The sequence below is a fragment of the Zonotrichia albicollis genome, chromosome 13, assembly GCF_047830755.1.
Source record: "Zonotrichia albicollis isolate bZonAlb1 chromosome 13, bZonAlb1.hap1, whole genome shotgun sequence".
Classification (NCBI taxonomy): Eukaryota; Metazoa; Chordata; class Aves; order Passeriformes; family Passerellidae; genus Zonotrichia; species Zonotrichia albicollis.
The window spans coordinates 12,006,189-12,031,009 of record NC_133831.1 but is presented as its reverse complement, the minus strand read 5'-3'; the positions used below and the strand labels follow the sequence as shown (position 1 = coordinate 12,031,009).

General features: G+C 43.9%; 1 protein-coding gene across 1 annotated transcript in view; it reads right to left on the bottom strand.

The window, feature by feature from the left end:
• BEAN1 (brain expressed associated with NEDD4 1) overlaps positions 1-24,821 on the bottom strand; it is a 53,188-nt gene that overhangs the window by 12,197 nt on the left and 16,170 nt on the right. The window contains exons 3-4 of the mRNA XM_074551030.1: positions 3,486-3,695; positions 995-1,136 (exon numbers count right to left, since the gene is read on the bottom strand). Of these exons, the coding sequence (XP_074407131.1) occupies positions 995-1,136; positions 3,486-3,695 (352 nt within the window). The remainder of the gene's footprint in view (positions 1-994; positions 1,137-3,485; positions 3,696-24,821) is intronic.

The following is a 24,821-nucleotide window of genomic DNA, read 5'->3' as shown; positions in this document are numbered from 1 at the left end:
CAGCTGGCTGCCTTTTATTAGGAAAGATTCGTGGGTGTGGGCCCAAAATCCAGTCTAAATTCCTAAGTGGGTTTATATGAAATTGTACACATTTAGATGCCAGGCTCAGAGTAATTTTTCACATGTGAGCTTTCTGGTAAAATATTTACACAACCCCTAAAAGCCCATTAGTTATATAGGATGAGCAGGTAATACATAACTGCTGCTTGTAGAACATGCATGGAATAAAAAAAGCAAAGATCCATGTCTGGTGTGCTCATAGTGCTGAGCTGCTCTGTATCACAGTCAGAAAAGGGCTGGTCTGATAGTGCTTTAACTCAAAAAGAGTCTGCTTAAAAAGAAAAAAAAATAAAAGAAAGGGGAGCATGGCTGTCCAACCTGTGTTTGCTGTTTGTAACAGCACTGCAGAAAGCTTGAAGTGATGTTCTGCTTAAAGTGATTTCTGTGGGTTCATTGGAGGGAGTGCCTGAATTCCTTAATTTCTGGACCTCAAGGGGCCTGAGGCACATAAAGGAGATGCCCATGGCCCAAAGTGCAGCTCCTGTGGCTCACAAGTGAGCCTGGACCTGTGAATGTGGGCACACAATTTAGCAGCTGCTGTATAATTTCTGGAATTTTGTTTTTCTGTTTCCTCTGATCTGAACGTTCTCAAGGTCAATAATAAATATAACATGGAAATTCTTGGAAAAAGTATGTATTTTTGACTTTGAAACTTTGACTTGTAAATGCATTTGTTCAAAGAAAGATGATTTTAAGTGATTCTACTTGCATGTTTCATTAGTACATTATCACTATGATAAATTTGAATGTGAATAACACTGAATGAGAATTCCTGTCCATCTCTATTTAGTGAATATATCTTCTGCTAAGGAAAACTTGAACTTATACTCAAGCTAAACAAGTTCTGTCTGTATTCAGAATTTGTGAGCTGAATTTTTGCAGTGAGCTTTGCCAGTGCAGGGCTGTAACCCTGAGAATGTCAGGAAGTGCTTACCATGGAGGTGGATCAGGATACATGATGTTCACCTGAGAAAGGATGTCCAGGTAGGAGTCAAAATCACAGCCTGGGGGCAGCTCCTCGCTGCAGGTGGATCTCAGCTCTGCCGAGGAGCCGCCGTGGGAGAAACCATCGGGAGCTGCAAAACAAGAATTTACATTGGCTGCTCTTCCTCCTGTGCTGGGTGCTCTGTCACTCATGTACAACACTGAAATCAGAAAACAAACCCTTCCTGAGGCACACGAGTTGTGGGTGTTTTGGAACAATCAGTTTTCATGGGATATTTTTATTTCTTTAGAAGTAAATGAAGCCCATCTGTAGGTGAGCTTACTCTGGCACACAGCGCTGTGCCTTTAGTGCTGCACTTGGAAGTTCCAAAGCTTTTCTTTGTCCTCAAAAGCTGAAAAGGAGGGTGGGTTCCACCATGTGCAGCTTCAGTTGTTTGTGGGGTGACTGAAATTCCAGCAGCTGCATCCATGGGAAGTTTGTCCATCCTGGGAGGGTGTAACAGGAGGGGCAGAGAAAATGCGTGCTGAGAAAATGCTGCTCTCAGTAAACACTGACAAAAATGGGGAAAGCTGGAAAAGAGCACAGAAAAATCATCCTGCTGCCAGGGACTTCTTAATGCTTCCATGCAAGAGCTTCCCAGCTCCACAAATATCAAGAGTTTAGTGCTGTTTTCTGTGTTAGAGGCTAATTAGTGTGTGTGTGTGTCCATGTATATAGTGTGGCACAATTTAGTTTAGGATTATTCTTTTGAATATCTCCCCAACTCTAACATTGTTATATCTAGCAAGGAGTTTGGAAATTTTCCTTTCTGTTTTTTGCCTGGCTTTAGGCTTTTTCAAGGAGTTGAAGCTATCAGAGTAGTAGATTTAAACACAGTGATTAAAGCTTATTGGTCAGTATTTATCATGCCAAAATATTGGGCCAAAAAGTAACTCCAGTTTGGGTTTAACTATTGAATCCTCAATGTAGCTGCTGAAAATTAGGACAATTGATATTACTGTAATAGCAGGCATTAGTTTTCTGGATTTTGTTTTTATTTTCCCTCTGTAGGTTGCCATGGGACTTTGCATTTCAATTGTTTTTTGACTCTAAATTTGATTTCCAAAATATAGATGTTATTCACTTATCTGGATAAATATTTCTGGGAAAGCCAAAAAGAAATGATTCCTTGCTCCAAGAGGACAAACTGATCCTGAGATTTTGTTTAGTTTAGACATAAGAATCCCTGGTCTAAATTACTAAATGAAGTTCAATTGACTTCAATGGATAATTTATTTTACCTCAGTGAAAACAACATTTTAGCCAATGCATTTTTATGTGTTTCACTATTATTGGCTTTTCTATATAAATAAAGAACCTCTCAATGATCTGCACAGAACTGCACCCATAACAACCTGCAGGTGGAGGATGTACTCACAGGTGGAGGATGTGCTCACAGGGGATATGGTTGTTGATGCTCCACCATTTATCACTGGAATTTTTACTGTCTGGAGAATTACACAGTAACTTTTAAAACTGTTTTGTTTTTTCCTCAAATAGAAATAATCTTCTCTCATTTTCTTAACAAAGTGGCTTGTTAGCAAAGCCCAAAAGGGCTGAAAACACAACTCAAAAATTAACTCCTTGATATTCCCAAATTATCTTTAAGGTTTTTTGGTGATGTGTTGGTTTTGTTTTATGGGTTTTATTTTGGTTAGGAGGTAGGAACTGGCACCTTTTTGAGTCTGTAACGATGATGGCTGTGGTGACACCGATGCCATCACTGACACTGTTAATGGTGGTGACAGTTTAATGACATTTGGGTGCCCTGTTGTTCTGTTCCCAGGCAGATATTCACTTTTGCACTCAGACAAACGGCACTTGCCCAGTGATTGTTGTAGGCTGGTGCACTTGGCTGAAATGAGAACAGCTTTGCCTTTCTGAGAAATAGAAATTCCAGCACATGCTGCACCAGGGCTATAGGGGGATGTGAAAATACAGCAGAGAATAAATCTTGTCCTGTACTGAGGGAAATGAGCTGTTCAGGGGGCGCTGGCCGCACTGGCTGGTTCTGTTAACCATGACCCGAGTGGGAACCCAGCACAGAGCTGTGTTACCCTGCCAGGCTGCCTGGACCCATCCCGTTATTCCATGTCATTCCCAGCCCTGCCCGTGCCCGATCAGGCATTCCCAGTGCCCCCTTACTGTGACCGATACCGTTATTCCATGTCATTCCCAGCCCTGCCCGTTCCCGGTGCCCCCTTACCACTGATCCCGTTATTCCATATCCATCCCCAGCCCTGCCCGTTCCCGGTGCCCCCTTACCACTGATCCCGTTATTCCATATCCATCCCCAGCCCTGCCCGTTCCCGGTGCCCCCTTACCATGACCCCATTATTCCACATCCATTCCCAGCCCTGCCCGTTCCCGGTGCCCCCTTACCTTGACCCCATTATTCCATATCCATTCCCAGCCCTGCCCGTTCCCGGTGCCCCCTTACCGTCGGCGGCCGCGGTGCCCGGGCGGGCCCGGCGGGCGCGGCTGTCCCTGCGCAGGCTGCCCACCACGATGGTGGCACAGGACAGCAGCAGCACCAGCCCGATCACCACGCCTGCCACCAGCAGCGGGGACACCAGCAGGCTGCTGTCACCGCCGTGCTCCCCGGCGCTCGGGAAGGCGCTGGAAGCGCTGCTCTGGTTCGAGGCGATGGCTGGGAACAGAGAGAGAGACAGGAGAATGTGTCACTTGTCACAGGGGTCACAGAGCCACTGCACCGCCCCTGCTCCAGGGAAATCCCGGTTATTCCCCATCCCTGGGGCAGCCAGGAGCTGACTCCAGTGGGACATGAGCAGTAGCTGCCCTGTTTATTGGAAATATCCTGCTGGAGCCAGGGCTCTGTGATCCACAGCTCCCATGGCTCCTTCTTGCCAAGACTCCTTGTACCATGAACTGAGTGAGGCTGAAGAAATGAAGTGCACAAGGAGCAAAGTGGAAATTCCAAAAGGTGAACTGCTAGAGGTGTGGATGTGACAGGCTAGTCAGAGAGAGTAATCCAGATAAACTTTCCCAGGAATTGTTCTGGGGAGTTTTGAGAAGGCTGAGAGAAAGAATTAAAACAATCTTGCAGCTGGTGCTTTGAACAATTGTTTTCTTTGGTAAAATGTTTACCAAATGGTGTCTTAATTATCCAATTGTGTAATGGGGTGTTGATTAATGCCCAATCAGGTCTACCTGTATCAGAATGGTGTATAAAAGAATTGGTTTATTAGAAACTCATATTCACCCTTCTGGAGAGACCTGGAGTCCATGTGTCACCTCACTCCTGTTCCTGACTCAAGGGTGACACAAGAGGAACAGAGGAATTGCCTGTTGTCAGGGGTGTAAGAAGGCTCTGAGGATTTCCAGAGAAAGTTTTGGGCAAGAATGAAGCACAGGAGCCTCCTTTTGTGGCACATGGCTTGCTTTGGTTTGTGAGCATGCCAAGAAACTGATTTGTAGTGCAGGAGGAGACTCATACAGAGTGGGATTGTTTGGTTGCAACTCCTTTACTCTGGATAAAAATAAAAATCTTTAAATGCATTGTTTGTGTTTAGTAATAAATCTCCTTAAGGAAGAATAACTACAGTAATTTATTGCCAAGTCAAACATCCTTTTGAGACACAGAGACAGTATCAAAGGTTAAACAATAATATTCCCTTAGAGAAACAACTGATAGCATGATTACACATGGGAATTAATTGCCCAGAAATGTATTTATGGGGGATTGAATTGTTAATGGTAAAGAGAAGAAATTATGGGAAAATGATTCAGGATTTTAGCAGACAGAATCCTCCTCTCACGCCCCCCCCCCCCCCCAAAAAAAAAACCCAAAACCCCAATTCTCCCATTAGCTGCTCAGCATCAGTAAACCAAAATTTTACTGATGCCATATACCAAGCTTGGCTGTCCAATCTGGCCTGGATATATATTTTTTATCTGGCTATGTGCCAGTTGAACAAGTACAGAATTTATTTCCTGATAAAATCAGGGACAAAAAAATTTTCTCTTTTGAGTATTGTGTGGAGTGAGTATGTGTTTTGGGAAGTGCAGTGCTGCTTACAGGGATAGATGTTATCAGAGTTCTCAGCAAGGTTTGCTCTTTTCCTTTGGGGGACACCTCTTGATTTGCAGTCACAGGAAGTTTAGAAAGAAGATTGGCTTCAAGCCAGTGTCTGTTATCATTGGCTGGTGCTTGAGACAGAGAGAAGCAACTAGAAACACCAGGGGAATTAGCATGTAGAGGAGTATTGTTAATTTTCTGGAAGCACTTGACTGTTGGCTGAGGATCTCCATAGGCATTTAGGACAGACAGCCAAGAAATGTGCTGAGCTTTTACCAAGTATCTTGCGCCAAAAACCAAGAATTCATTTTCTGAGAATTAAATTCATGCTGTAGTATTAAATCAAAGGTTATGGACAAGTGTCCTACTTAATATTCAGTGCAAAGAAGTTTTGGGTATGGGATATGTTTGGGGAGTAAGGCCCTTGTGCTAGAACTCAGATTCCCAAAACTTTACAAAATTTGAATCGTGTTTCTCATTTGTGCATTTTTAAAGCTATCTCTGTTGGTAATGTGTCCAGCACACCCTTGCTGGCTTTCCAAGGCCTTGTATTTTCAGATTTTTGCAAATTCTGCCTTTGAGAGATGCAAATATCACAGCAGCGGCAGCTTATATCCTGGCTGCAGGGATTAACACCTGAACTGGAAGTACTGGCAGGAAATTTATTGGTAATTTTGGCTGACTTGCAAAGGTAACAGAAGAATCAACTTTGTTGTCAGCGTGATGAGAACATGAGCCTGGGGTGTGAGGTTGCCCCACACATTGTCAGGCTTGTGGCCATCAATTTAATGTCAAATAGCCCTGAAGTGGAATTGGTGATAAACTGCTGTCAAGCGGGGAGGAAGGAGGCTGCAGTGAGTGCTTTCAGGTCTTTAAAAACTTGGGACCAATTTGGAAAGATCCTCTAAACAGGAAGGGCCTGGCTAAGGATATTTATCTTTTACTTTTTCCAGGTGTGGAATCCAGCTGGAATATCCACACTGACTATTTGGGAGGTTCCTGTGGTGCCACCCAGTGTGAGCACTGATGTTTGGACCTGCAGAAGTTCAACAGCTTCAAGTGACTTCATACAGACAATATTCTCCTGCACTGGTGCTGAGGTGGTTTGGTTCAATACACCCCATTTATCCACCACATTTTGGGGCTTCCTTGGCTGTCCCAAGTCCTGTCTGTTCTATCCATTGTTTCTCACCAGTGTGAAACTTTTTGGTTTGCTTATGCTTTTAATCTAACTGAACCCAGTCACCCACATAGACAAGTTATAGTGCAACATTGCTTTTATTAGAAGGAATGAATGAGTCCCCTTAGGCCAGTTCCTAACACAAAATGTCCTTGATAAACTTCTCCTGTGGCACCATTTTCAGTTTGACACTGTGAGTGTGATCCTCCAGACTTTACTACTGACTTACTACTGTGACAAACAACAGCAGCATGAGATGCTGTGTGGATATAAATTCTTTGAATTTTGTGGGAGTATAAAGAGATGTTTATATTACTTTTGGGAAAAAAAAAACATATTGTAAATTTTCTCCTCTTATCCAAAACCATCTTCTTTTGATAAACTGTGCATTTCTCCATATAAAAATGCTATGGTTTTCATTCAGAATAGGAGTAGCTGCAAATGTATGTGAAGCCCATAAATATAACACCACTAGCAGAGTGCTATCACTTTTGTTTTGAGGTAGTTTGCATCTTTTCCCATGAAACTGCAAATTATAAATAATACATACATAAATATGAATATTTTATATCTAATCCTCTAAATATGAATTATGTTGGATGTACACACCATGGCTTTTATCCACAGTGGGAGCTCTGTACTGTGCTGTGCTGTACACAAGTGGCTGGCAGAACACTGACTTCAGAGGGAGCACCAGTGCAGAATTGCCTGGACTGTCCATGCAGCGTCAGACAATAAATCAGCACTTTGAAAAATCCCTTATTTATCACAATATATTACTTTACTCAGTGTTCCTGCATCTCAGCAAACCAATTGGGAAGTAACTGAAGGAGGTGTAGAACAGCCTGGCATTTTGGGGGCATATTGTTCTTTCTCACTCCTGCTAACCTGTCTTTGAAGGGACAGTGACCCCTCTCTAGCTTGGCCTTAAGCCATGGGAAGTTCCAGCTGGGTCAGATCCTGGCAGGTGAAATGTCCTGGTGTGCAGATATGTCACCCAACGTGCAGCCCTTTATTAGGAGTGGCTCCTCCCTTCCTCAGTGCTTGTACCCCTGAAGAGAGAAGGGGAGCACCTCCACACAAATGAGTCTCTTCTCTCCACACTGAGCTGAGTTTGGTGTTGATGGTGGGGTCTTGTTCTATTTCCTTTTGTCCTGAAGGCACATCAGCTCTGGTGAGGCTGCAGTGGCCTCTGGAACTGATGGGCTTTGGGATGATCTTAGAGCTGGATCCTGCTAAGATAACCAAATGTCTTCCTCTGGTTTCCAATGTATCATCTTAATAAAGATGATGATATGACTGGTGGAGAGGATGAGACATGGAGTGGTTTTGTTTAAGTGCATGACCAGCTCCTGAAGGAGTGCTGATGTGCTGTTCTAGAATCATCCACCTCCTCATCCCTGCCAGCCTGGGATTATTCCTGAGGGCAGGGTGGGCTTGGTGCTGCCTTGCTGAACTGGAGCTGAAGTACAAGGACAGGACAGGAGTATTCCTTGTCCCCCTGGGTCAGTAAAACTGTTTGGGATGGTGACCCAGCACCTCCCAGCACCCTTAAATGCACTGCCCTGACACAGGTACAGGGCTAGGAAGGAGCAGTGGGAAGGTCAGTTTAGGATGGTGCACAGCACCCTCTGTAATCCTTTGCTCTTCAAATGATTGCAGCAAAGCATCTCAAACTCTGAATCAACTCAAAGCACATTTCTGCTATCCTTCCTCTCTCAGTCCCTTGGATTATGCAGTCTCTTTATCCAGGGAAGGTGAGTGACAGATGTCAGGAAGGAGCTGAGAGCACCCAGAGGCACTAAATCAGTGCAGTGATCTGAGATTTTGTTGGTTCTGCCTTTATGAACAGTTCCTGTTTGGAGATGGTTTAGTCTGGCCAAGAGGGATCAGCTGGACCCTGCCCTTGTTGCTGCCCTGGGAAATAAACCTTTGGAAATCAGCAGAAATTGCACTGCTTGTTTCTGTGGCACAAAAAAAAAAAAAAAAAAAAAAGGGGAAGGGTTTGGATCACAGGAGCATCCCTGCAGCCAGGGGGAGAGGGATGTTACTCAGGCATTGAATCCAAGGGCCCACAAGAGCTGAACCTTAAATTAGCTAAAAAGAAATGTCTCTGTTGGATCCAGAGCTATTCCACTGGATGCTGAGGAAGGCTGAAACTTCACTTAGGTGAAGTTCACACTGAGGTACCATCTGCTCGTGGGACTCAAAGGAAGCAATGAGGATGCTCAGAACAGGGCAGGCTATTTGTCCTTTAGTATTTCTCTTATTCTCTTGTAGAAAACTTGGGAAATGAGTGGATGACCAGGACAGTCTGGGGAATGCCCTTTTTACACCAGCCAGACCAATAGTATGGGAAAAGGAATTTGCAGTTCAGGAGGCCCAGGAGCATGTTTGGTTTTCTCAAGCACGGTTCTGTTCTTCAGGCTTTTCTGCTTTCTACACAGAGAATTAAACTACCTCTTAAGCTACAATAGATGTTCAATTTTAACTCTATAGGGAGTGCTTCAAACTTTTACCTCTTATCTTCTTATCTGCTGGAATTGACATTTCGTAGTTATTTGACAAAGTCAATGAAGAAATAATTTTTTTCCTGTCAGTTGCTGCACCAATGACATTTAACAGTTTCCAAAGCAGATGATATTCATTATTATTTCTAAATTTGAGGTAAATCTTCCTATACAAATGGTTAACTAATCCTGCCAGTTCATTGCTGCTGTGGGAGATCCCTCAGCACAATCCAAGCCCACACAATGCCATTAACCAGGCAACACCTGTGAATTCACACTCAGTTTCTCTGCAGTTCAAAGACTCTTTGAACTTTTAAACTGCATATATAGCTTCTAATCAGAATTAAAACTTTTCACTGATTAATAGTAAAAAATGAAAACCTTATTCAGACCTGAGACTGTGCTAGGGATGGCTCAGTTTTATCTGAAGTCAATGTGGGACATCCTTCGGGTACAAAAGCTGCCCATGACCTTGAGGAGCTCCTCCAAGGCAGAGAGGGTGGCCTCTCCCCCTAGACAGCAAACTCTGCCTTTTCTTCCTCTCTTATGCCTATCAGATAATGAATTTCTCCCTCCTTGCATTGACATCCTTATTATAGAGCCAGAATGAGGAAGATTGGATCACCAGCAGCCTGCAAATTGAGAATGTCAGAAGCAAAGAGAATGTGGCTGCAGAAGGGCTCAGGAAATAAATCTTTCCAGCTGCTGTGGCTGTAGGGTATTATGTTGATGTCACAGCAGCTTGTATAGGTGCTGTTTCAAATTAACAGGAAAAATCTTCTCATTTTCAGATCCATGGTCTCTTTTATCAGCATGATAAATACCACTGCAGGGAAACAAATCACTGTGCAAGTATAACAGCCCACTTTCTGATGGACAAGGAATATTTTCCCCTTATTTTCTCATATTCAAACAACTTGGAACTAATACAGTTTTATAAGCAGGACCCAAAGCTATTACTTTTCTCAGAAACTTGTATTAGGGCTTGGAAACAGGTATGATGAGAATTCTCTTTTATCCATTAAAGTAAAGCTACTTTCATAAGCTCAGATCCAACCTAGCTTGGTAGTGACTTGAATAGGACAAACACTATAATTTTTGGGGTTTTTTATTCTGGGAAACTGTTTTTTTTTGGCACACAACTTTCTCATATAAATCTTTGGGAAAATGTTGCAATATAGCAATATTTCTTAATGCTTGAAAAAATATAATGGGCAAATTATTTTATATTTTACCTTATCAGTCTGCTTGAACTGTGATCTGGATGTCCCATGTCTTGTCTTTGGGAGGCTGAGCTCTGTCTGAACTGTATTTAATGTAACCTAAAGAGGGCAGGTGGCAGCTCATGGGGCATGGAACCCAGGTAGGAAATGTAATCCATATTGGGGCAACAAAAAACCAACCCCAAACCAAAAATCCAAACCCTCCCACAGAAAAGTTCCTTTCCTTACAAACTTTGAACCTCCATAGAGAAAATGGGAAGGAATGATGAAATTCTTGATAGTTCAGTCATAACCAGTGAGCACCTGACTTGTGCACTACATGCATTCATGAATCTCCAAATCAGTTATCCACTTCTGATCACCATTAACCTGGCTCACATTTAGGACTGGTTAAATGATGGAGTTTTGTGTTGTCCTGGTGTTTCAATGAATTGTTTCACTCTCTATTAGTCATCTTCAGCAATCCTTACCCTGCTCACAGGGGCCAAAGCTCTATAATGAAGATCCATCTGCAACTGAGTGTTGAGGCTGAACTGAGATCAGGAACCAGATCCACCTTTGGTGCACATCCCTACCCCAGCACTCCTCCTACAGTGCTTGTGTCCTTGTGCTGCTTCTCATTTAGGGCTTTTCTCATCAAAATTAATCCTGTTTCTTTTTCCAGCTCCCTTGCCAGTCTTCAGTAGGAGTAATCTACTGAAAAAGCACATAGAGGAATGACTGATTTTTACTGCTTAGAAAATAATGATGACTGAAATACTGATCCAGGGGGTTGTGTAAGGAATGGGGTGTGAGATAGAAAGCTGTTAACAAACACTGGAATCTCAGGATCTTCCTTCAGAAGGTGGTATCACATGTGATCTATCTCGGCCTTTCTATCAAGGTGACAGGAATTTTAAAAAATAATTAAAATGGTTTGCAGTGGTGTTCTGCACTCCCACACGAGTTATGGTGATGGTGTTGCAGAGTACACAAAGCCTCTAGTGTGGTTTACATCATCATTTGTATCTGTGAAAGCTCCAGCAGTATCTGCCTGCATAAATCAAGGGCTTTTCTCATACCATTAAGAAATGATTGAATTCCTTCAGATTGCCTCTGAACAGCACTAGGATGTCTGCTTAGACAGATGCAGGGATGTCAACAGTGGCAAGTCAGATACTGATTCTGGAGACAATCTCAATCACCTGGGTTCTTTGCTGCTAAAGGAGCCACTGAAATACAAAGAGACTGAAAGATCTGTGGAAATGAAACACCCAAATATCACTGTCCAAAAGCCTGGGGGAAATCCCTGTTGCTACTGTAGAACACCAAGGAGGGGTCACTGGGAGTGCAGGATGGCCCCATGGCCCAGGAGCATTCCCTGATCTCTGCAGTGTTTGATGCCAACCCTCCTGTGCCCTGTGTGTGCCCAGCAGGGCTGGGCCAGGCTGGCAGGGCAGAGACTCACTCTGAGGGGCTGGCAAAGCTGGCAAAGCTGGCAGCAAAGCTGGCAGGAGAGCTGGGGTGTTTCCTGGGGCAGCAGGACATCCCCCTGCCTTGCACACAGAGCTCCTGTTACAGGCTCCACACAGCTCCTTCCTCTAATTAATGCAATGGTGTCTTTTTTTTCATTTCAGGTGGCAGCGGAAAGACTTTAAACCAACCAAAAACTCCCCCTAAGCCAAGTGCAGCCTTTAGGAAGGGACATTTATTCACCTTCAGTACAAACTGCAGTGTCTATATGTGAATATTTAAAACAGAAAATGCAGTTCCCACTTCAAGGCACAAACATCTGCATCAGCTGCAGCACTCTGTGTGTGCTGGGGGTCAGAAGGGCTCTGAGCTGTCCCCAGGGAGAAGGCAAGCAGAGAAAACTGAGATTTTCAGATCCCTGAGACTCAGCTGGGCTTGCTGCACCATTGCTGACAGTCCAGGCTGTAGGTGCTCCAAACTGTTCTTCAAGGGAAACTCTTTATTGTTCTCAAAGATGTTTTAAACAAGAGAATATTTCTAAAGGAGCAGGAATTGCAGTGTGCATTGTTCTGCATTGCCACCCAGTCAGACTGAGAGAGAGTCATCACTGAGGGATGCAGAGCCAGGTTGGAGCAAGAACTTGGACTTTTCCTGTGAGCACACTGTTCTGGAGATTATTCTCAATTTAAATAATTACATTGTGGGAAAGTTGATTAAATTTTGGATCCAAAGGATTCATAAATCCCTTTGTGATGAATGGTGCTGCACACAGATGAGAACCCCTGTGATGCCCTCAGAGCACCCTGGGCAATGCCTTAACCTGAACACTGACTGGGTTCTGTGGCCTTTTGAACAAAGGGCACCAGAAAATGGTTCAGTCCCAGAAAATAAGTGTGCCCAGCAGGGGTGCTTCTAATAAAACTATCTAAATAAAAGCTCTTGTAGGGATACTGCCTGGAAGTATCCAGGGATACCATCCAGCTCCCACCTTCCTGAAGTTCAGTCTGTGTTAAAGGTCACTAACTATTGCTGCTTTCTCTTAATATTCACAGTGGAAATGTGGCTGTTAAATTGTTCCCATTTACTCACTGGAAAAAAAAATAGAGAATTTTTGAACAAAACTGTGGGATTATTGGTAGAGAAACTGGTATCTAGGCTGATCTTCTATTCCCTTTCAAGTGTAAGGGTAGACACGTGGTGAAAGAAACAACTTTGTAATAGAAAAGGAAATAATTTCTGTCCCTGTTGTCCTGATCACACATGACCACAAAGGTATTTTAATCCACATGCTTGCTAACAGCAAGGGCTTTTACAGTGTGGATCACCAAATCTGAAAAAAAAAAAACCCCGAAAAAAAAAGGAAGGAGCCCCTTCTTTAGTTTCCTCTCACTTGCCCTAATTATTCATTTTAACTCCATGCTGCAGATCAGGGTTTCCTTGTTAGATGCTTAATGAGGCTGAGAGGACCCACATGGTGTGGCCAATTAAGGAGTTCTATCCAAATCACCTAAACATCCTTCTTCCCTACCTGAAGGCACTCTTGCATTACAGGAGAATCAGAATGTCCTTCAGCATGAGGGCACTCTAGAGTTTGAATCAGGAGACTGATAAACTCAGGTTTGTAAATTGTATTCTCCAGCTCAGGGGGACTCAGAGCTGCTGGACACAACTGCTCTTCAGTTCTGGTGGGAATGGATGAACCTCTTCAGTTTCTGGTGCATGAACAACCAGAATAAGAGACATTTAGTTTAAAAACAAGCTGAAATTTTCTATTCTTTGCATTAGTAGACAAAGAGTTTTTTGTGAAGAAAATTACAGCATGAAAATAGCTCCTCTTTTATAGGATGCTGTAGAAACACAGATGTGTGAGCTGCAGAAGAGTGAGGGCTGTTCTGAAAAAGGCTTGTTCAGAGAAGTGATGGAGCACTGAAAGGAATAAAAGGGGGAAAATGGTCCTCCAGGGTTACCAGAGCACTATCAAAGCCATGCACAGCCCATGGAAAATGTGCTCTGTGCTGGACACTGCAGGATGACCTCACAGGGAAAGGCTCAGGGAAATCCCACCCAGCAGGGCTCAGCAAGGACCAAGAGCAACTCCCCAAGCAGGAATTCACTTCAGCCAAACATCTCAAGGGTCCCAGAGTCCTGAGATGCTGTGGGAGCCTTGACCTCAGTGCCTAAAGCACGAGCAGTGCAATGACAGCTTGCTGAGACTGCAATAAAATCAGTCTAGAAAAGGTGGCGGCTTCCTCCTCAGAGCTCTTGTGCTTTAATGTCAGCAGGGACTCCCTGTGGGTATTGTATCTGGGGAGTGAAATACTCAAACAGCTGAGATGAGCCTCAGTAATTATTAAAAAGTTGACAGTCAGAGTGATCTGCTGTGGAGAAGGTGTGAATTTAGGATGACCTGTTGCTTCAAAGCAATGTTTAAATCTGTGTTACCTCTGAGAAGTAACTCTTCACTTGGTCCTTCAAAATTATAAACCCATGAACTTCACAGTATATCCTAAATATAATTGTACTGGCAAAATGCCCTGTTAGAATGGCAATGGGAAGTGGATACTTTTTGGATTGTTTTAGTTATTTATGGTTTTTAAAAAATCCAAAGTGCCCACTGTCCTGAAGCTTGAGGAAAACCATGAGATTGGGAAAGGCTTCAAATTTCTGCATGTATCAAACAGTTCCTTCAACTCCTCATTCTTGACATCACAAGGTTCTTTTAGGGGGTCCCACAGAGGGTGGTGGTGGTGTCTTTAAAGCGCTACAGAGATGTGGGTGCCTGCCCTGGGGGAGGAGGGTCCTGCCTTCCACTGAAGCTGGAAAGGGAATGTGCTTTGGAGCCAGGTGTTTCTGGTTTGATGGCATCTCTGGGTCTGGTTTTGGTTATTTGTGCAGGGATTTGGTTTCTGTTTGTTGGGGTTGGTGTGTTTTAAGCCTCTTTTAGCTGCTGAAGATGAAGGACAGACTGCGGTGCTTGGCCAAGGAAGGTAAGGACTCTCTGCAACAACAAAATCCTGTTTGAACTCCTCCTGCTCCTGGATGGCTCCTGCATTGATATTAACTGGAGAAATGTGCTAGAAATGTTAACAAGGGTGATATCTGTGTTTTATGGGGCTACATCTACAGCTTTAGAATGTTCAGCCACTGGATGCTGACCTGCTGCAGTTTGTCCTGAACAGCACCTGGAGCAGGGACTTTCATGGTGATGTCCCTTGTGCTGACAGCACAAGAGACAAGGAATACCCTGCTGTCGGGATTGTTACAATTATTGATGGATTCCTATGCACTGTGCCATTTGTAATACTGTCCTGTGAAGTCCTTCTGGGAATGAGACCACAGACTTTTCTAAGTAGCAGCTGCTGCAGAGTTTCCTGAAGCCCCAGATTTTCAGGCTGGGCCAAGGCAGGCAGGGCTGAGGACACAAACAGGTGCTTGGTTTCAACAATGTGAGCCAACAATACCTGAGCCTGCAGCCTGGGAAGGTGTGGGCAGAAAGGAAACTCACTGCTCCTGCTCCCCTCCATGTCCCTTGGAGACAAACCCTGCCTGCAGAGAGGCTGGAGACAGCCCAGCAAGGGCTGTGTTCATCCCCATGCTGGCCTTTATCAGTGCTTGATTGCCCAGAAGCTCTGCAAAGAGAACCATGCACATGTCACCCCTAAAAACTCTGTGACTGAGAAAAAAAGGAATGAACAATGACTGATGCATTAATTTACATCTGTCAAGTTGATTACTGACTGAATTATGGTTCCATTTCCTCTGATTAATTTAGCACAAGATTGATTTTTTTATTCTTTCCCTCCCCACTGAGTGGATACCCCTGAAGAAGCACAGGTGAAGCACACGAAGCACATTCCAGGTTCCCTGGAATGCTTTTTGCAATATTATTCCTCTCTTCAAACAAGTCCTCCTCACCAGCAGCTCCTGAGTCGTTGCAGGAGGAGGCAATACAGTGTCTGATCAAATTATCTGCTGCATGAGCTGCTATCTGCTCATGTCTCAGTTCCTCCCAGAGATGAAATTACAAAGCAGCTGCCACTTCACTGAGGAAGGACTCCAAGGGAGCAGGATGTCCCCAGATGAGCTGGGGGAATGCTGGTCCTGGTCAGACAGTGTAGGAGCAGAATGATCATGGTATGAGAGCAGATTAATTACTCATCCATGCATGCATCTGTAAGTTAGGAACATATCTTTAATCATTACTTGCCATCTTATTCAATTAGATTTGAATTATACTTTTTTGTTATGGTTGCCTTTTTTGAGTGAAGTTTTAATCTTCCTTGAAAGTTTGGAATTTTTTTTTTTTTTTGTTTTTAGTAGCAGTGTAGTATTTTTTCCCTAAACTTTAAAAGCAACTTTAAACAGAGAAATCTAATTTAAAGGTTTTATTTACTCTACAAACACTGTCCTTTGCGTTCTGACTCAAGATAATTCAATATGAGCAGATCAAACCCACCTCTGTCTCCTACAAATGTGTATAGATCAATATTATCACAAATAGTTGCTGTGCTATGATCCCAAATAAAGATTAATACAAAATCAGTTTGCCTAATGTCAGCCTTATTTTGCCTTTAACGAAGAGCTCTTCTAATTCTTGTTGGCAATTTCTACTGATAAAATTAAGGTTTTTTTTTCCACGGTGACTTAGCAGAAGGCAGCAGGATTTTCAAGTTTCCATAATGTGACTTTGGGGCTTGTTTTATTTCCATTTGTGGGATGCCAGTTTGCTGTGGGTCAGGGAGGGGCTGCTGGCCCAGGATAAACCATCCTGGAGGAGTGTGCTGGGAGCAGAGGAGTCCCCACAGGCTCAGGGGCTGCAGGTGCCCCTTTGCTGAGGAACATGCAGCAGAGCACTGGGGTTTCCTGTGTAACCAGTCATGTGGCTTGGCTGGGTTCCTGCAGGAAAACCTGTGGGTTTATTTTGTGTCAGCCCCCCTGTGCAACAGCCCCCCACACAGCAGGAGGAGGTGGCCCTTGCTGGGCTGCACTAAAGGAATTTATCACCTGCAGAGCCAACAGAGCTGCTTCTGTCCCAGCAGAACAGAGGATGTGCCAGGAACTTGGCATCCAGTTTCAGAAGGAAGGGATGGTGTCAGTGCCCAGGAGCAGCCAGCACCAGCCCACAGGGATCCACAAGGATGCTGAGCTCGTGAGACAAGGCAGCTGCTCAAGCACCAAACAATAACCTAAATGTGCAGGATTTTAGCGCATGGAGACTTTTTTTGCTTGCTCACTCCTGAAATCCCCTGCTGGCCTCTGTTAGGATGCAGTGTGGTGGGGACAGGGCTGCAGGGACAGTGGGACACTGGTGGCACCATGAACCACATCCCCACATGTGAGTGGGGCTCTGACTGGAGGCATTCCTGAGGGATTGTCCCTTTGGCTGGTGACTTAACTCTGCCCTTCCCTGCATTCCCTTGTGATTTCATTCAAACCCCAATGTGGCACACGGCCTCTGTCACGCTCTGTGTTCAGTCACATCCTATTTCTGCACATTTTTCCTGCACTTGCTGTGACCTGTGAAGAGGGATGAATTACCAGCACACTGATTCCTTAAGCTGAGCAATTATTTTGAATGAATATTTCATGGGTTATGTGAAGATACAAAGCGGGAATAGAGAGACTTGCTATGGAAACAGGTTTTTTAAAAATTTTTCTTTTTTGAAGCTTTCGTCTCTTCTGCAGTGGGGATTACTGTGCTATTTATTCTTTATGGTGAAAATATGACAGTTATGTCTGTTAGATTTTTTCATATTTTTCTTTATATTACTTAAAAAGTGAGAAATGTAAATGACATTCCTGTACTATCTTTGGGTATTTTGTTTTTATTCTGATGATGTCTCCTTTCTCCAGGCAACAAAAATTAAGATGTTGCATTATGCCCATCTCATTATGCACTTTTTCCATGTTTCACAGAGCATTTCCAGAATAGGGGTTCTGTAGAACTTTGCAAAGGCCTGCTGCCTGCTGTTTCCAGTGTGGTATTTACAGCAAGAAAACTTTTGAAGCCCAACAGAAGCTTCTGGATTGCCCTCTCTGTATTTTATCAAAGCAAATCTGTCTTTTATTTTCATTGGCTGATCCCTGTGTTTCTGCACCAGTTATTCACTTCTGCATGTTTCTGCTGTGCTGTATAAAATATTCCCAGTAGTGAGAATCAGGAATCACTGAGCAAAGCATGTGTGCAAAAGAGGCACCTGAGAAGCTCAGGGACCCCCACTTTATCCTCTTGGTATTAAACAAGTTATGAAAGAAGAAGGAGAAATGCATCTGTGCACTGCTGACACTGAGCCAGCAGTTTCAGTCTGAGAGGAAGAGAGAGAACAGTGATATTTGTAATCCAGTGCTAAATGCAAATAAGTTCTGTGTCTCTTTCTTCGGGAGATCGCTTCCCTGAGTCACCGGGGTTCATTTACATTCGGGTGACATCTACAACAATTTTGCCAACACAGCTTATTACTGCAAACATTGTGTCAGTTCTGACATTTCTCTTCGCTGGAGAATCCCCAGAATGGCTCTGTTTGTTGCTGGTGGCAGACTCGGAGTCACACGGGGAGCGGTGCCAGCCTCAGCCGCGCCTGCATCCGCCGAGCTGCTTCCCTGAGCTGCGCCTGCACAGCCCTGCATGGCCAGGCTGGGAGCAGAGACCCTTCCCAAAGCCTGGGATCTGGGATTCTGCCTACACAGCCCTGCACAGCCAGGCTGGGAGGAGAGACCCTTCCCAAAGATCAGCACCTGGATCTGGGATTCTGCCTGCACAGCCCTGCATGGCCAGGCTGGGAGCAGAGACCCTTCCCAAAGCCTGGGATCTGGGATTCTGCCTGCACAGCCCTGCACAGCCAGGCTGGGAACAGAGACCCTTCCCAAAGCCTAGGATCTGGGAGCTCTGCCTGCACAGCCCTGCACAGCCAGGCTGGGAGCAGAGACCTTTCCCAAGGATCAGCACCTGGATTTGGGATTGTGCCTGCACAGCCCTGCACAGCCAGGCTGGGAGCAGAGACCTTTCCCAAGGATCAGCACCTGGGATCTGGGATTCTGCCTGCACAGCCCTGCATGGCCAGGCTGGGAGCAGAGACCTTTCCCAAGGATCAGCACCTGGATCTGGCTCCTGGAGCTCCATGGGCAGGTCCCAGGCCTCCTCCTGGAGCAGAGGCAGGACCATGTCACCACCATGGGTGGCAGAGCTCCCTATGGGCACCCAGCAGCTCCAAGCCCAAAGAGGAATTCAGCTTTATCCAGCACTCCCAGGGCCAGACAGCTGAACCCATGGAAAAGAAAGGCTGTCGTGCCTCCAGCTGCACTGAAAGGATGCTGAATTCCCAGACCCGTTTCCAGTCTAACTTCCAAGTGTGTGTCACAAAGGAGTCGGTGCCAGGAGCGTTCTCTGAGTTAGAGCCTCCACTCCTTGGTGTCCCTTGCCAGTCCCTGCTTTGTGCATTTCCCAACTATCCCACACAGAGGGATTGAAGCAGGCACTTCCACTTTCCTCCCAGACCTGGCCTCCTCAGGCTTCCTTTCCTTTATAAACATCATTTACAGGTTCTGGGAATGGCTCTTGTTAATGGGAGTCACCAGTGATGCTTAACAAGAGACATCAGAATATTTTCTTGTCTACCACTTTACACACTTTTCTCCTGCCCTATTTATGTATTTATATGTAAAATGCATTTATTTGTCACTCCCCTCTGGGGAACAAAGTCTGGCAGCTACAAACACTTCTCTTGCAATGCAACGATAGGAACAAACCTCTTCTGGAAGCCACCCAGATGAAACCAGCCACATTATTTCAGTTATGACTCAAGGCAGATTTGAATTTAGGATTTCAAGGAGGTGTTATGTCCTCTGGCCCTGCTGGCTGTTTTCTATTCACTCTGTTCACTCTGTGTTTTTCATCTTATTCTCAGTCCCACAGCATATAGTGTTTTCCACTAACTCATATTTCATAATGTGCCAAATCCAGGAGTCTGCTATTTTTTATAAAGGTACTGAAGCTGGGCCTCAGTTCGGGAAGGTGCTTATGTGCATAATTTGTGCTCTGTAAATGCATCCTTGATTTTATTTCTACATTTTTTTCTAATTCAGGAGGCACTGAGATTCATGTTCTAAAACTGTCACTGTTCCACCACTTCAGATTGTGGGAGAGGGCTTTGCCTTGCTGATGGGCTTGTCTTGTTCTCAAAGTTTGTATTATAGAAGTGTTAAAATCAAAATTACCAGAATGTTGGAAAGTGCTTTTGCTGAAATTCATAGATTCATATAACAGATGAAGGAAAAGGCATAGCAAGGTAACTCCTTTAACAAGAACATTTTCTTGGCTGTGTTTGTGGGTTTTTGGAGCAGCCTTCACAGATTGCCTTGATAGAAACTTTTAAACCTTGGCTTCTCCCCCAAAAAAGGGCAGCCATTCAGAGAAATATGTTAATGAGTCCTTAGAAAGGATAAAAAAAAGTTGTAAAAGAAGAGGATATTGTTGTTATTAGTGTTGATAATCCAGACCAAGGTAATCTATGAAATTTATAACCAGCCTAGCAGCAGGATTTTTACAGGCAAAAGGGATTTTGCTGTGGCAGGGAAACAGTAGATGGTGATTTCCACAGCAATCTAAACTCTCCTACTAAGCACTGATACATGTGAAGGCTCCACAGAACAGAAACCTGTCTGGAGGTCACAGCCTGGGACCATGCAAGTGAAGAAGTAAGAGTTATAAGCAGCAGTGAATTCAGAATTAACTGCCTGACAAAGCCTGCTTAAACTATCAGTACAACAAACAGCGTGACACCTTAAGGAGCCTCAATTAGTCAGTGTTTGCAAGGACTGATTTATTAAGTTGTTCCCAAACTGGATACTGATTGCATTGTTTTTTATTTTCCCCCATCCCTTTATATTTTTCTTTGGGATGTTTAAGTATTTTCCTAATAAAGAAGATTGTATAATAAAGGAATTCCTGAATAGAAGGAATATAATTTTGTCGCTTCATAGAAGTGCAAGGGTACCATGATACAGCAATTTGCCAAGCTGACAAGTACAGTTGCATTCATTTGCTGAATGAAAAAGTGATGTTAAAGGCAGCTGAAATGGCTTCTCAGAAGGAAACAGGGCAGTCTGGGCCTCTTGAGTTGGGTTTTTTTCCTGTCAGAGCCTGATAACCCTCCCATTTGTGTTCCTTCAGGGGTTCCTTAAAGCTGGGTGTTCCATCTCTTTCAGTGGGGTGTGAAGTATCCCACAGATTAACAGCAAATATTCCCCACTTCTGGAACTTCCCTTTGGAGCTGGTTTCAGGAATTGCTCTCCCATTTGGACAGAAGGAAGAGCCTGGATGCACCTGCAGGGAGGGTGAACCTCTCTGAGATGCCCCTCCTGAGCACCTGCCTGTCTTTGACAATCTGGATCAGGACTGTGTGCCTGCCCTGGAACTGCTGGCAAAGACTGGGAGAAACCTGGCTACAAATCTGCAAGAGAACTGTGAAATTGCAAATTCCTTCCCTTCAGCTGGACCAGCTCTAAAAGGGCATGCAATGAAATGAATGGAAACAAAGAATGCAGTCATTAGGTTAACATTTAATGTTTTCAATATTTAGTATTTAAATTTCTACTGTGTTTATGCAATTGATGTTTAAATAACAGTACCATGCCTCTCTTGAAATCAGCTTTTTGGACAAGACCTGTCCAAAACCCAAGTTTTGGATTCAAACATATCTACCTCAAAGTCTGCTGTTTTTCATGATTCTGTTCACCACCATGCTGGTGGTCTCCAGGCAGGATTACCTAGAGAGGATTTTCCATGGGCAGGATTATATACATGACTTTCTATAAAGCTGCTGGAGGGGGATGGAGGTTCTGAACCCCCAAGGCCTGAGGTGCTGCCCAGAGAGGCAATCTGGAGGTTTGGCTGTGGAAATGCTGCTCTTGGAACAAACAGAAACCTCCTGTTAATGTGAGCTTTAAGTAAAATCTTCATGACAGAATCATTTTAAGCTCTTGTGCAGTGTTTAAGTATCTGCTTATAAAATGAGAAGTGTCAAGTTACATAAACCAGATTTTTTCAAGATGAAAGCCTCCACTCCTGTAACTCTTGGGACTGGGAGCAATGATTGCACATTGAGTACACAAGAATTGAGTACACATGATTACAAAAGAATTACAGGTTGTGATTCTCTTTGGCTTCAGTGGGTGAATTCTTTGGTACCAATGAAAATGTGTGTTTAAACCTGAAGCAGAATTTTACCCTTTACTTTCTCATGGTTTCAGGAAACTCTCTAGGTAGAAAACACAGCCTATAAAAAAGGAGAGAGGTAAACTGAGACACTAAAAGCTCAACTCTTTTGTGCTTTAGCTTCATGCTAAATGAGTGGTGGAGAAGGAGACAAAGGGGAGATGAAAGCAAGAACATCTTAGGTGCTACAGGTCAGCACCACTTTTCCAAGAGTAATTTCTGAGAAATGTGTGGCTAACCCTTGAACAAAGGTCATACATTTGATTTCCTCTTCCAGCCTCTTCCAGAGAAATTTTAGCTTATTTTCTCAACTGGAACAAATCCATGCATTGCTTCTGAGGGCAGCTTCCCCTGCATGCACACAGGACAATGCTTTTGTTAAGTCCTAGAAGTGGTTCTACTTCCCATCCAAGAGGATTTAACAGCAAAACCCACCCTCAATCAGAAAAGAGAGCACAGAAAGAGAAAGGAAGAGGAAGAAAAATATAGGAATGTGTTTTTTCATCTGGGGATTCTGGTTGACTGAGCCAGAAAGGAATAGGCAAATATAATCAGACTTGAAATACACTTGAAACAGTTCATGTTCGTTCCCATTAGGCTGAATTTCATGGTGGATGCACATTAAATGCAATAGTTTTATGCCAGGGCTTGGCTTCCTAAATGCTAAAGTTAAGCTCACAGTAAGCTAGGAAGTAACAATTCTGTTTCTGAAAGCCAGGGCAGCTATGGAGGGTAAAAATTAACTGAATTCTGGGGACCTATCCTGCAATATGAACTTTTTATTTTGACATTATTTTTTCTTTCCAAATTAGTCAGCATGATTATAAGAACTCATTTCCTAAGCTGCCCCTGAATTGCATGCTGATGGTTTGGGGTTTTTTTTGGTGTTTTTTTTTTGTTTTTTTTTGTTTTTCTCTCCCCCCTCCTTTATCTTTTTTACCAAGAGAGGACTTTCAATGGGCAGGATTGTATACATGACTTTCTATAAAGCTGTTGGAGAGGGATGGAGGTTATGAACCCCCAAGGCCCGAGGCAATCTGGGGGCTTGGCTGTTGAGATAGAGCTCTTAGAACAAACAGAAACCTCCTGTTAATGTGAGCTTTTAGTAAAATCTTCGTGACAGAATTATTTTAAGTTTTTCTATGCAGGTTTAATTACTAATAAAATGGGAAGTATCAAGTTATATTTGATTTTTTTTTTCTGCATGAAGCCCCACCTGTGCAGAGCTGTGTGTGTTTGTGTGTGCACACACAGCTGTGAGAAGCACACACTGGAATCCTCTCCATAAATCACACATGTGGCTTCTCAGGCTCCTGTTGGTTTCTGTGATGCCCTGCACAGCCTTTCAGGAATTTTGGAGCCTGGCTCAGCACACCAGGACTGTTATTCTCCCAGAGCTATAATACCCAGGAGCTGGGAAACTGCATGTGTGAGGTGCTACAAAAAGAACAAAGATTCTCTCCTCCCACATTCTTCTTGTTTGATCCACCACTTGTTCAGGCTCTTCCTGCCAGCCTGGTTTGTGGCAATAGCACAGATGTTTTCCACATATGCTGAACATACGATGGAAATTCATCCTGGAACCCAGCCTCCCTGGGAAGTCCACTCTTACTCTCAGGAGATTCTGTGGATTGTGATTTTGAGGACCTGAGTTTTTCCTCTGTTCCTTCTCTGAAAATTCACTCCACTGTGGCTGGCAACAAAGCTTTTTCTGCACATGCCTAGGTCTGAAAGGATGTGTAAAATACTGTGGATCCCCTTTGTTCTCCAAGCACCATTCTCTGTGTCAGCCCTGGGGAATCTCTCTCCCTGTCCCAAACAGAACACATGGGCTGTCTCTGCCTTTTGCTCATGATTGGTGTGATGTGGCTGAGAAAGAGCTGCCAGCTTTGGGTTTCCCCTTTCCTCAGGATTTATTTCTGAACTCCTTCCTTAGCATCTCTTTTTGCTTTGTCCTTCCCATTTCTGAGATCCTGCATGGCTGATACAAAGCAGTCTGTTATCTGATGAGTGCTGAGGCCTCCTGGTCACTGCTGTAGACACCACTGAATGTGATTTTATCATTGCCAGAACAAAGGGTTTGATTCCCTCTGAGGGCCAAGAGCAGGATATTGGATTAGGCACTAATGGCACAGTGGGCTGCAGGTTTTTGAAAGTAATTTCTCTTTCCCTCTGTCATTAATCTGCTTCTGTGGCTGGTGAACTGCCAGTGTTTTAAGGAGCAGATCTCATGAATATTCTTCAGTGACAGGCCAACCCAGAAGCCCTGCAGTGAATGCACTGTGGGCACATGTAACAGATTGAGGAACTTGCCTATTTATGTGTTTTAAAGAAAAAATCTTTCTCAGATCGAAACCAGAACTGGACTAATTGGGTATACAGTGGGAAAGCTTTTTGTTTTCAAACCTGCACAAAGCACAACCTTCCATGCTTTGGGACTCTGGAATCTGAATTTAGGGTTTTGTTTAAGGGCCTGAATAATCACACCACAGCTCCAGTTTGAACCTAAGTACCACCAGAGAGGATCTAGTCCAGTCCAAAGCAAAACCCCACAGTGCTTCTGTGATCCATTTTTAAGAACTCCAGCATTGGCAGGAATAACTGACCAGTTTTCAGACTGATGGGGAAGTTCTCTTGGGGCAGCAGCAAATACATGCCAATACTTTGGTTCCTGTGTTTTATCCCAGTTCTCTGGGTGACTGGTCTGTTCTGTTAGTTGATACCTGAGACTGAACTGCTGGGCTTTTTTCCAAGTAAAGTTGCACATGGTGAGCTTCCTTGGGAATCCCTGTACAGCTGTAGTCCACAAAAATTCCATTATCTCAAAAGCTAATGATAGATTTGCTTGTGAGTAGAAACCAAAAGTACCCAAGTCCTGCTTGTAGGCATTTACTGGGGGGTGACCTGTTTTTCAGAAGGACCTGAAATGGTTCTCATTTTCCAGTTTCATGTATGTTTGAAAGTCAAATTATTGCATAGAGTTTTCAACAGGGTTCCAAAAGTTCTTTAAGGTGCTGCATAACCACCAGCTGCCATTACTGTTCATAACCCAAACTGTTCTATAAAGCTGTTTCAGCCTTACTAAAGATAGTTGGGTTTCTAGAAAGCCAGAGGTGGGGGAAGGAATTGGAACAAAATTGAAATAGAGCAGCCCAAAAT